The sequence below is a fragment of the Mytilus californianus genome, unplaced genomic scaffold, assembly GCF_021869535.1.
Source record: "Mytilus californianus isolate M0D057914Y unplaced genomic scaffold, xbMytCali1.0.p SCAF_14, whole genome shotgun sequence".
NCBI lineage: Eukaryota > Metazoa > Mollusca > Bivalvia > Mytilida > Mytilidae > Mytilus > Mytilus californianus.
In genome coordinates, this window is record NW_026262626.1 from 3,296,803 (window position 1) to 3,311,072 (window position 14,270).

At 32.0% G+C, this 14,270-nt stretch overlaps 1 protein-coding gene across 5 annotated transcripts in view; it reads right to left on the reverse strand.

The window, feature by feature from the left end:
• LOC127724028 (four-domain proteases inhibitor-like) overlaps positions 1–14,270 on the reverse strand; it is a 97,680-nt gene that overhangs the window by 52,237 nt on the left and 31,173 nt on the right. Inside the window, exons 10-11 of one of the 5 annotated variants that reach the window (XM_052230782.1) lie at positions 11,963–12,005; positions 9,764–10,648 (exon numbers count right to left, since the gene is read on the reverse strand). The exons of 1 other annotated variant lie outside the window; for it this stretch is intronic. In XM_052230782.1, the coding sequence (XP_052086742.1) occupies positions 10,640–10,648; positions 11,963–12,005 (52 nt within the window). In that variant the 3' untranslated portion in view covers positions 9,764–10,639. Of the gene's footprint in view, positions 1–9,763; positions 10,649–11,962; positions 12,006–14,270 lie in introns of those variants that run through there. 3 more of the 5 variants (XM_052230781.1, XM_052230778.1, XM_052230779.1) reach the window with 3 other exon arrangements.

The window sequence follows — 14,270 nt, forward strand, 5'->3', positions numbered from 1 at the left end:
GTTATTATAATTTATGAACAACTTCCTAGGTCAAAGATCAAGGTCAAAAACTTTGGTTTCAGTTGACAACCCCATGTCCAATGATAAAGATACAATTTGTTTACCACACATTATTCACAGCAGGGCCACAGAAATGGCTCCCATCTCAATATCTAGTTATCATATTATGATGTTCAAAGGAAAATCTAGAAAGTAACTTTTAACATTCAAACAAGATCATGTGACAGGAAGTTTATTGCAAACATGTTTTTTTCTATTTTTTTACGCAAAGTGGAATGACCAAAATATACACGCTACCATTTATGCTACCTTCTGCGGCATATAAAATGATAGAACAGTGATGTTGCAGCACAAAACTACAAAATTCAGTTGAAAAGGGCTTAACTCATCAAATCGATACAACGCAGAAAAAGCAAAAAAATAAAATAACAAAAATAACGAACTCCAAGTAAAATTCAAATCGGAAAGTCTCTTTTCAAATGGCAATATCAAAAGCTCAAACACATCAAACGAATGGAAAACAACTGTCATATTCCTGACTTGATACAGGCATTTCCTTGTGTAGGAAATGGGGAAATAAACCTGGTATATAGTTAGCTAAACTACTCGCTTGTATGACAGTCGCATAAAGTTACATTATATTGACAACAATGTGTAAACAAACAAACAGACATAATACGTAAAAATATCAAAAATTGGGGTACAGCAGTCAACATTGTGTTATAAGCTTAATCACTATAAAATCAAACAAATATGTCAACAAAGAAAAACATAATGGTATATAGAAAAAGCACATAAGCAAAAATGAAAGACAAGAATACACAAAATGACCACAGCACAACAACACATTGGCGGGATGCATAAGTACACAGATCGGATGTGGCAGGGTTTTTATACGCCTATAAGAACAAAAAAGACAAGAAATACAGATATGAGAGTACTCGCAGTTACTGGCAGCTAGTTTAAAGTCAATGACAACTAATAACAAATCATGTATCTAAGACTAATGACTGCTTCAGATATCCAGATGTCCATGATAGGTTGATAAGGACATATGGAATTTGAAAGAAAAAGTTAAATATATTCATCTTATGTCCTTTAACCTACATGCATGAGTGTGTCAGGGGTCTTCTTGAAGTGTTTGTCTTGATATAAAGAAAAGAAAACAAAATATAAAAATCGCACTTGTATGGATTCTGTTGTGTGTAGAACGAAATATGTATGTATTTTTCTATTTAATTTACGATCGTATACGAAGTTGAAGTTGGAGAGCATTAAAAACAGAAAAGTCCGAAACTGTTGTGCTAAATACAGCTAAGAAAAACGATGCCTGAGGGATGGAACAATCTAAATATTTTGCATAATTCACTATTCTATCAACTGTAAATTTTCAGGAAATGATCATATCAATGCTATTCCATGTCAACACAAATTGCTGACTTCTGGGCTGGTGATAACTTAAAAACGAAATGTCCATCAGCAGTGGCATCACCTCAATAAATGTAAAACCTTATAGAATAACAAGCTTATAAGTTGTAATTACAAACGTGCGATTCATGTACCGGAAACTTATCACTTCTCAAACCTAAACAGTTGGAAGGTCAAATCAAATACAAAGTCGAAGAGCATTCAAAATAGAAAATTCCGAAAAAATTGTGCCAGATAAAACTTATGCTATCTATGCATACGGGAAGCAAATCCTTAGTTTTGATTCTTATAAATTATTTGTGTTTTGAACTTTTAAACAATACTAAATGATTTTCTTTGTATTTTTTTCCATGAATTTATAGAGGACATCATTTTTCGCATACCATTTAACCTGTGTTCGGCCTATATTTAATATGGTATTTAATAAATCTTTTTCTAAAGAATGAAAGAGACATTAAACTCTGTTATTTGTTTTGTTTCATTATTTTTCTGTGGATATGTATTCATGTTTCTCTGTAACTCATAAGATAGATAAACTGTTCTGATCTTCTGAGACTGAGACATTAACTTCACATTCTTTCTAACAAAAATATTTCCCATATAATAAACATACACGCCTGATGATTCCAGCATGTGGTCCATAAAAAAATTAATTAATTCAAAACACCAATTTTCAGTTTTTGATAATGACAAATGAGTACGGTAAATTAAGTTAGTTTAAAATCTTCATTGAATAAAACGTACACCAAAACAAATGAACAACAGCAGATATTTTTTTCAATCATTTTTATTTTTGTAATCGAAATAGTATAAAGTTGTTACTCGTAGAGTTTATTTCACTCCTTCAAATTTTTCAGAGAATTCAATTCTGTCAAACTTAATATTTGTTTTAATTTCCAAAACACTGTTGATTTCAATGATATCGCAAATAGAGTACACAATTAAAGTATAACTCACTCGCCTGAATCTCTTAAGGTATTAAATTTAGAGTAAATATGCATGATGTAAAAATTGTTTTTCACATTGCATAATTGTATAATACAATGGCTAAAATCAATACAAGATACTTTTTCGATATAGCGTAAACTTTTATGCTTATATTTATGTTACTTTGAACGAGTCTTTTGTAGGAATCAAACTTCATTATAAATAGAAGCAGGCTAAGCATCCATAACAACTATAATCGATGGTAGATTGCTACCTGTTGTCACAGAGTTTATTGAATTGGTCGATCATGATTTATGAATAAATTATTTGCTGGAGCTCACACGTTCCCCATGCAATTGTTGAAGAAATTTTCAATCCTTAATACTGAAGAGGTTATCAGCACTTATCTTACTTTAGTTGAGGTACTTACTTATGGTTTAGTGCTTTAATAAACTGATTACAGATACATTAAATCATTGATACAAGCTCTGCACAATATTATTATTATTATTATTGATATTATTATTAATATTATTATCATCATTATTATTATTATTATTATTATTATCATCATCATTATTATTATTATTATTATTATTAATATTAATATTATTATCATTATCATCATCATCATCATTGTCATTATCGTTTAAAATTGAAAACAGCCTTCAATATTCTCAAAAAGTGTTTTTCAATTGTTTGATGGTATTAAACTGCATCTTACTCATAACGTTGTAAGGCGTCAATTTGTAAATATTTGATGTAAGGAAAATGACTAATTTGGGAAAGGAGTATGGGAACATGTTGTCCGTAGTGAATTGCATTCAATAACCTAATATAAGTACAGGAAGAGATAAAATTTGGTACAGAATTTAAATGCAAACAACCAATACGAAAATATAAATAATGATTTGGATAAATAAGATTACTGATAGTTGTTAATTTCTATGTCATTTGGTCTATGGTTGAGAGCTGTCACATTGGAAATTATCTCACATCTTCTTATTTTCATATTTACTGATAATTCCTATAACCATATTCTTAATTTCTATTCATAACTGTTGTATGGCGAACATAATTAATTTCGCATGTTCACTAATTTCTATCGCATCACTAACTAGTTCCTGTTTTCCATACAACATATAAGTGGTTATAAACCGTCAGCAAAAATAATGGCCTTGTGCACTGCCAAAATATAAGTATCGACAGTAGGATATCAACCCGCTTTTGTTAGATGATTAATGGATACGTCTCATCAATTTATTTTAAAAATAGTTACACATCCGAAATGATTCACTAGTGGGAAAAAGGCTGATACACCCTCCTAACCAACAATGGTCACTCTGGTTCATTTTGCTTAATCGTTAGTTTTCTGTGTAGTGTTATGTGACTGTTGTTTGTTTATTCCTCGTTTTTGTTAGTTTTTTTTCCATAGTATTTTCGGTTTTATTTTTATTTTTATCTACTCTCTTTTCGGTCCGATATGCTCAGGTTGCAGTTACGTTTTTAGTTGAAAACCTACTGATAAATAGAATAATCAAATTGTTACATATTGTTGTGTCTGCTTACCCTTCCGGAGCACCTGATATCCCCAGTTTTTGGTTCGTGTTTCTCACTCTTTAGTTTTCCATGTTGCGTTTTGTGTACTATTGTTTGTCTGTTGGTCTTTTTCTTTTTTAACCATGGCGTTGTCAGTTTATTTTCGACTTATAAGTTCGAATGTCCCTCTGGTATCTTTCGCCTCTATTTTGCATTTAAGTTCTGATATGCTCAGGTTGCAGTTACGTTTTTAGTTGAAAACCTACTGATAAATGGAATAATCAAATTGTGACATATTGTCATCCTCGAAATCATGAGAGTTATATTAGTTTACTTTTTAGTGTTGTTTTCATTTTTTTAATGTCCAGTCATTGTTTTAAAAAAAAACAGTCATGGACACGAATTTGTAAATTCTCTTATTTCTAAGTCTCCATTAAAATGTGTACTTTATTCAATTATATGAGTTATATGTGTCTGCTAACCCATCCACAGCACCTGAGATCACCCCCAGTTTTTGGTGGGACTCGTGTTGCTAAGTCTTTAATTTTTTAACATTTCTAAATATCCTGTTATATAATAACATATATACGATGTTGTGAATTCTTCTCTGATTATTAGAGAACAGAAGGAACTTCCTTTTCAATAAGCATCGCATATTTTGATACGGGAGTATTGATTTTTATGTCGGTTATACCTATCTATGTTATCATTTAACCGGTATTGAATAGTTAAAGTTTTCCTCTACTGATTTGATTGCGTTTATATATGCTTTTTTTCATTACACTGATCATTATTAGAAGATGGAGGGTAATTAAATACGAGCTCGACATATATTATAGGCGTTTGGCTATTATTTAGTTTTTAATGCTATTGTTTTTCTATCCGTTTTTTTTTTTTTTTTTTTTTTTTTTAACTTTGACCATGCCGTTGTCTGATGTGTGTGCCCGGTACACAAAAACTGTTCCAACAGAGTAATGAGGAAAAAAGAATGAAATCGACACACTTAAGTTTTACGATCACCATCATGAATTGGGAGACCGATATAATGTGTTGGTGTCTCAAACTACTGGCGCTTACCCTGTTGACGCATACGGTCTCGCTCCTTTTGGATTCCCTAAGACCTTGGTTCTAAAAGAGAAGCGATTTTTCTATCCCAAATAGCGACTTTTGCCTTAATTTATTTCGGATTGTAACTATCCCCCATTTGTATTGTCATACCTTTGTGCACTAGCTTAGCGACAGCCATTGATCTTATAAACATAATTCTAATCATTAGTATATTATTGTATAAAATCTAATGACATATTACATGTAGTAATTGATAGTGATACAAATAATGACAATTATAGGTTTCATAACAAGTGAGTGTTGGATATCGCTTGATATCAACTCGAGTTATATCATTTCAATATACTAATAAACGAGCCTTCGGCGAGTTTATTATTAATATTTCAGTTGAATAACAAGAGTTGATATCAAACGATTTACAATTCCCACGCGTTGTTAAACCTATTTCTCTTATGGGCAACACTCTCATTGTGTTTAATTAAAAATCCTGCGAATCGTTGTTCTATTCTTTTGCACATACCAGTATGACGTCAGATGTACTTTTCAGACGTTAAACGTTAACATTAGACATTTTACAACTTTTTGTTGTTCTTTATCTTATTGAAAAATGTCCTTTGTCATTGGCAAAATTATACATCATCTTAACCTTTGAAAGTTTTCAATGACTGAACAATTAGACAATGGAAATGTCTCTACATCGTCTCATGATGCTGGCCAAGTCAATCAAATTAAACAATTTTCGTATCTTTTTCCGTGATACAAGAAAGACTTCTTGCAAGAAATGGATAACAGACCATAACCATAAGAGAATGTATTATTATTATTACTCTTGTTTTTAATTTTACTATAAGTAGTAGAAGAAGTTTAATTTTTATCATTACTGTTTTATTCATATGATAATTATATCAATTGTTGACGTTTTTGTCGTTAAAACTGTGATCCTAGGATAATAACAAGAGATGCAAAAGGCCTTAATTAGGAGCTTAAGACTCTTCGAAGGCTAATATCATCATCTCTTCTTTTAATCTTATCAAATATTCAATATGTAATTTACTTGCTTGTTATTGAGATTGTCCATTGTAATAGGATAACTATTTTCCCATGGATTGTAATATCATTTGAACATGTATGCAGTTTTGATGGAACGCCATCATAATATTGGATTACTTTGAATTAATGTGTTTTTTTTTTTTTCGTTTGTATCAGGGATGTTTGTGGAAATCTCTGTTTAGTGTCTAGCGTCTATATTTTTTGCTGCATGCACAATACACTAATGAGTAAGTGTTATTTTATTCAAGTGCAAACCTGATGATTGCAAAACCACATTTAAAAAATTGTAGAAAATGGCGTCAATAACCTGAATAATGAATGTTGTTTTTTCATATTAGGCATTTTTAGTTTGTCTGTTTTTATATTATGACGCCAATAATTTCATCATGGATACCAGGATTAAATTTTTGTACACCAATCGTGCAAAACCATTCCATTTGTTACAGATCTCAACTAAGCCATGTATTCAATATAAAATGTCTTCACTCTTAGTCCGTTTTAACTTATTGATATTTTGTAACCTTCTAGATATTGAACAGATTATCATTGACTTTATAAATAAATACAATAAAATTGAGAATGGAAATGGGGAATATGTGAAAGAGACAACAACCCGACCAAATAGCAGACAACAGCCGAAGGCCACCAATGTGTCTTCAACGCAGCGAGAAAATTCCGCACCCGGAGGTGGTCCTCAGCTGGCCCTAAATAAAATTGTGTTCTAGTTTAGTGAAAATGGACGTCACACTAAACTACAAAACATATAAATGAACTAAAACTAAAAAAAGCATACAAGACTAACAAAGGCCAGAGGCTCCTGACTTGGAACAGTCGCAAAAATGCGGCGGGGTTAAACATGTTTTGTGAAATCTCAAACCTGTTTGTAGAGCAAATGGCATTACATATAAAAACAAGAATACAGCAAAGCAGGCGTTAGTACTTCTTCATTTCATTAACTCAATTAAACTTATCCTTGTACTATATGAGTATAATAGGTTCAAATATTTGAAATGGGTTGCTTCAGTGCACACATAGTACACAATGTACATAATTATGTTATAGTACATCTGGAATATGCCCTTTTACCTGATTTTTATAGTTTGTTCAAATGGTGTACTGTTACACCACTGTCCCATGTTAGAAGGAGGGTTTGGCGCCTACAAACATTTTTACCTCGTCTCATTACATGTATATGTTTGTCTGTCCCAAGGCTGTGCCAAATGCGTAAAATTGTGGTCTGGTGAATGTTGAATTGTCGGGCGACCTTACTTTTATATAGATCAGCCTAAAGACATAGCGACATTTCAAAGTTCATTTGCAGCAATGGCAATCGCATATTCATAACCTAAGTTTTATATTCGATAGTTGCATGGGTGATTTAACTAAACCTTTCTAATGGAATACATGTCTTTATTTCAACTATAATATAGACTGTCGAACGACTAGTTTAGCTAGCTATAAAACCAGGTTTAATCCATCATTTTCTACATGAGGAAAGGCCTGAACCAAATCATTCGCTTGATGTATTTGAGCTTTTAATTTTGCCATTTAATAAAGGACTTTCCGTTTTGAATTTTCATTCGAGTTCGGTATTTCTGCTATTTTACTTTTTCATAATATAATACAGGAGTAAGTACGAAAACACAATATTACTAGGAAATCTTGTAAGGGCTTTTTGGAAACAACCTTTTGGACAATTTTACATTTAGTTTACCCTTGTAAACTTATGGTAAAATTGAGAATGGAAATGGGGAGTGTGTCAAAGAGACAACAACCCGACCAAAGAGCAGAAAACAGCCGATATTGTGTACTACATAATCGCAAACAAACTAAATAAGGATTGGTTACTACATCCATTTCTAGAATTAGATAGAACAAAATAGTAAACAATCACAGCATTTACACTTCTCAATCTAAGGCCTCCTCTTTAGGTTTTTAATGTCCTGTTGTGTATTAGCTAACTACCCGTGAACTATCGTTTCATCTTGGATTTTATTACGTTTTTCACGACTTATTAATCGGTGTTTAACTTTTTTCCTTACTACTTTCAAAGAACTTATCATTAAACAAAGTATATGCAAATAATATAAATATTTTTCGGGGTAGTGTTAAACATTATGTTTCAGATTAATTACGTGCTTTTGGTTGTCCTTTTTTATTCGTTCGACAGTTAAAACTTTTCGAATCTCTACAGTACATTTCTTATCAAACAAAGTTTGCTGCAACTTATAACCTCAAAACATTCTTTTGTTACGAACCATTTAACCTAAACAAATTTCATACTTTCCATTATGATTTACTCACTCTGGGTTCATACACACTTCCACTGAATGGTTGGTTTCTGCATGTACATTTTGATGAATGTTAAATTTGATAAGGCAATAATTTTGTTTAGTTTTGAACAAAAAAAAACTTGATTAAAAATTCGACGATGAATTTCTACCAGAGACCTAATCATGTACATGTTGGCAACTATAGGTCACGTATTTTATGTATTTATTCATGTTTGACTGTCCAAATGTTGAATTGTGAACTCTTGTAATGAATTTGAATCCAGAAATTCACTGCTGGGGTTCGTGTTGCTCAGTCTTTAGTTTCTATGTTGTGTTTTGTATACTGTTGTTTGTCTTTTGGCCTTTTTCCTTTATTGCCATGGCGTTGCCAGTTTATTTTAGACTTATTCCTAAAGGAGCAAACTTTGTTATTACATGTATTCATGTTTAAGCAAGATATAAAAAACGAAATACTTCTATAGAATAACACTGCCATTTCAAATACATAAAACAATTAATTCATAATGAAAATTGAAGTGATGGTGACGCTTTTCTGTCCACTTCCAATCTAATGAGAGTTTCGATTTAAAGTATATTAAGACAACAGTAGTTTGCTGATGTTAAAAAATTACATAAATCGATTAAAACAAATCAAGGTAACACACACACACTGAGTATATCGCATGAAATACAGAGGATGCGAGACCGGGTGCGTCGAGTTAGATATATTTTATATGCATGTTTTATCACGAATACTATATTTAAAGGACACCAGTTTAAAGACTGAATCCAATTCATAATAATTAAACTGACCAATGCTACAAACCAAAACTAAATCTGATAAATTTACGGATTGAAAGCAAAAATCGATTGATTATTTTGTAATGCATAAACAATGATAGGGAAATATTTAGATATAAATACATGTGGATATAAATACATTTATATAGATTTCAAATAGGACAAAGACGAAGAGCAGACCACATGAAACCAGTTTTCACTATGAACCAAAATAATGGCAATGTCTGCTTTTTGGCTACTTTTGTTATAGATTAGTAAAAATGAAAATGCATTTCAAATTCAAATAATCTGGTAATGAATCTTACTATGTGATTCAGTAAATGAATTAATGATATTCCAAGATAGGTGTTTACAATGAAAGGTTGTAGTTAGATGCAGTTTTCCGCATTTATTGAGGAAATACAACTAATGTCAAACAGTCAGAAGTCAAAGGGTGTGTTTTTTTTTTTTTTTTTTTTTTTCATAGAATTTGGCAAAAAGGCGTAAATATTGAAGAGAAAACATTTCTCAACAATATATTACATTTAAATGTCGAAATTGAGTAATACAAAACCCCTGTGATGAAAACAGGTGCTGCTACCATTGACCCGTTTCAGCACAGTGTGTCAAGTTCGACTTGTCACGTGGCTGGACAAGATAAACACTAAATCAACCACAGATCTGATATTTTTCAAGATATAATATATATATATGTTCGCATACTATTTCAATTACTGAAGCGGTTCCCTTTAGCCTCATTCACCATGAGCAACACCATGGGCGCATCTACCAAACCAGGAACAGAATTTCTATACGGAGTGCATGAGCTCTTTTCATGTTCGATGGTATTCGTGTTGCATAATAGAATGTTTAGTGTTTTGCAAATTGTGATTTGTTGGTCCTTTCGTCGTTTTTGGTTTGCACGTGGTATAGTTTGTTGTCCATTGATTTTTGCGGTTATATCGTGCAATTGGTATCTTCGATCTCCTTTAACTGATAGGTCATAAAAAAATGAAAGAGTACACGTGTTCACTTTTTTGTAAACAAAAGCAACTTTATTACCTCCAATTGTTGAAAATACATTTGTTCATTCTTATAAGGAAAAGACTACACCAAAATCCTGGACAATGTAGAACTATTTCAATATAAGAGAGGCGAAAGAAACTAAAAAGTAAAATAACAAAAATACCGAACTCCGAAAAAAATTATATACGAAAAGTCACTAAGCAAATAAAAGGACATAACTCATAAGTCGAAAACAAACTGACAATGCAATGGCAAAAAATGAAAAACAATCAAGACAAATAGCATATAAAAACATCAAAGAAAACTTAAGACTGAGCAACACGAACCCTTTCAAAAACTGGTGATGATTTCAGGTGCTTGGGGAGGGTTGGCATATCCTGTTTCACAAGATAGGAGTTATTTGCGTTTTGAAGAAAAAAAAACATGTATTTTGTACATTTGATAATTGGTTTAAAATTAAAATCTGAGCAGCGTTTCTAAATATAACAGAATATACTGTAACGTATGCACACATTCTTCCACGGACAGAATGATCGCTACATAGATCTTTAACCAACCTGAAAATATAAACTACATTGTATATATGAATAAAAAATGTATGATAACTGAAAACAAATATTTCATACAAATAATATTACGTTGTTGCTGAATGTATTGAGTGACAATTCTTTCAGAGTGTTCATAAAAAGCAGTACACGACAATATCAGTAAAACATAGTGTTGTTAAGATTTATTCCTAGTGAACAGTGCACGTGTATGGAATTGGGAATTTTGGTATAGCCTAGAGTGGAAACGATATTGCCATTTTCCTGAGTGTACATTGTATATAATTGAGAATATCGACAAAGCCTAGTGTGGTTAATATGTTGCCATTTATTCCTAGTGTACAGTGTATGGAATTATGGAATTGAGAACTTTGGCATAGCCTAGAGTGGTAACGACATTGTCATTTTTGCCTAGTGTACATTGTATAAAATTGAGAATTTCGGCAAAGCCAAGTGTGGTTACGATATTGCCATACTTGCCTAGTGTACATTGTATATAATTGAGAATTACGGCAAAGCCTAGTGTGGTTACGATAGCCATACTCTCATAGTTTACATTGTATGGAATTGAGAATTTCGGCAAAGCCTAGTGTGGTTAAGATATTGCCATTTTTTTCTTAGATGTTATTTTCCGTTGTGGATTACATTACAATGTGCAACGAAAATAGACTTTTCTTTTTTTTTTCTCTCTTTTGATTCAGATTTATGATATCTGACACTTTGTCACAAATTAAAGTCTGTGATCAATCGTCAGTTACACCAGTGTTCCCTTGTGAGTTACCTGGTGTCTATTTTGTATTATTTTGAATGAATTATATCATTTAAGGTTGCGAGGCATACACTAGCAGTACTAGAGACACAACTGAGTAACTATCACGAAATTTGATGTTTCGATCTGATAAAAAGATTATAGTGAATTCAAGGAAAGCATTGATGTTGTAGAATATCTTTCACATATTTGGAAATATAGGTCTAAGTACTCTGTGTAAAGGAGTTGTGGGTAACAACTGAATTGTATATATTGTACAAAACAAGAATATCGACCTTTATATATATATCGATCCAAGTCGTTATGAATAGTTTTGAAATGTTTATTTTAGATCTGCACACATGAAGTTATTTGTGTGTTTTACTTCATGGAAATTTGTTAAATGTAAATGGTTAAGTAACTTTATATTTTTTATCGGAACAATAATACATAAAAAAAACTACCTCTACAGTTCCGATCTCCCACTGTAAATAAACTTATGTACACGTATTGCAAATAATGCGGAAGATGTGAATTACCTCATAAAATTCATAATATGTAATTTGATTAATACTTACATGAAAACATGGACAAGGTCCTTTACATTTTACAGCTTTGCCCCTGAAACGAATTAAAATAATTGGATTAATGTGTTTAAGCTTTTGATTTTGCCATTTGATTAATTAGAGACTTTCTGTTTTGAATTTTCCTAGGAGTTCGGTATTTTGTTATTTAATTTTTTACCTACTATAATTATGGTGTCGTACTCTGTTAAATAGTAATCAAGGAACATGATCTATCTTTATTTGATTGATGGAGGTAAGTGAAATAGACTCCACTAAAGTTCAATGCAATGTCATTTTTGTTCAATTGCAAGAATTATCGATTTAAACTTTGTCTAATGGATAAAAGTTGCAGTTTGTCATTTCTTCTAAAATTGACCACCATCAAAATTTATTCATACCAAAGGTAGCTAAAGTGGTATAAATATTGTTCAGTTTAATAAAACTATGATTTATTTATATAGAATAAGGAGATGAGGTCTGATTTCCAATGAAACGACTATCAAACAGAGTATAAATTACGTGGATTTAAGCAATACGAGTTAAACTTATATAACAGACTTTTACTTATTTTGTGTTATATCTCGTCTCACTATTTTTAATATGTACCACCTTTGATAACTATTCATATTTATTTATTAACCTTATTTCGTAAGACGATAAATGTTCACTCCTGTAGCTCTTAACAACAAATTTATTAATTTTGTAAATAATGTCTTCCGTACTCCAAACATCAAAATTCTTACTTTGCTTGTTTACTTGTTTTTGTTTGAATGTCTTTTTGATCACATTTTTCGCGCCTGTCCTTAGTCAGGAGCTTCTGGCCTTTGTTAGTCTTCTTTGTTGTTTTAATTTTAGTTCATTTATATGTTTTGCAGTTTAGTTTGACGTCCATTTTCACTGAACTAGTACATATTTTTGTTTAGGGGCCTGCTGAAGCCCGTCCCCGACTGTGGGATTTTTTATCTCTGTGTTGAAGACTCATTGGTGGCCTTGGTTTGTTATCTGCTCTTTGGTCGGGTTGTTGTCTCTTTGACTCATTCCCCATTTCCATTCTCAATTTTATTAAGCCATTTCAATTGATATTTTATAGTGTGTCTTTTTATGTTGTAATGTTACACTACTGTCTCAGGTTAGGAAGAAGGTTGTCGCCTGTTCAAACTTTTAAAACCACTGCATTTTAATGCACCTGTCCTAAGTCAGGAGCCTGTTGTTCAGTGGTGTTGTTTGTTGGTGTGGTTCATAGGTGTTTCTCGTTTCTCGTTTTTTATATAGATTAGACCGTTGTTTTTCCTGTTTGAATTGTTTTACATTACTCATTTTGGGACCTTTTATAGCTTGATGTTCGATGTGAACTAAGGTTCCGTGTTGAAGGCCATACTTTGCCCTATAATTGTTATCTTTTTATACATTGTGAATTGGATGGAGAGTTGTCTCATTGGCACTCATATCACATCTTCTTATCTATAGAAACCCACGAAAACCACTGTATGGCAAAGGGATAGGCACATAATGTGTGGCGGGACTAAACATGTTTTGAGCGCTTTACACTTCTTCACATTTTGCAACTGGAAATTTATTACATGCAATTGAATGTGCATGAAGGGAACATTGAATTTTCAACATTGTATATGAAAATTGTGACTGTTACCATTGGGGCTAAAAAGACAAACAAAATGCACATAGAATTGTCTACTTATCATCTGTTCGTTATCCCACAAAGGGGCCTGTGTGGTTGATTGTTCTAAGTTTTCGAACTACTATAACACTAGTCTGTCAAAACTGAGGTTGTGAGTTAGAATCCTGCAAGTGGCAGGTGCGCTTGACTTTAATCGTAATTGAATGGGCTAATTATTTTCTACCGAAGGTCAGTTGTTCTATGCGGTCACTGCGTCGTCCTCTACTAATAAAAACTGATGGCCACGAAATAGCACAATAGTGATAAAAGTGGCGTTAAACACCAATCAATCAAACAATCAATTAATCGTACAAAACATATCAAATATGTTTTGTTAATTGATATTTTCTTGCCTCAGTTGCAAATATATCATGGAAGACAAAAACACATAAAACATGGAACTTCAAGATGGGTTTTACAGTACAGACGGGAATGACTTTTAATTCTCACTGTAATAAGAAGAGGCAGTCGCTTTGCTTCGTATTAATGCCATGCATTTCCGTGAAGATTAGTATGTCATAGATATTGAATTCCACAATCATTTCGTTTTTTAATCTGCAATGTTATGTGCCATGAATCAGCGTGGCTTATCTCACTTCAAACCTCTCTGACAATGTTTGAATCAGTTGTTAGAATGACACGATT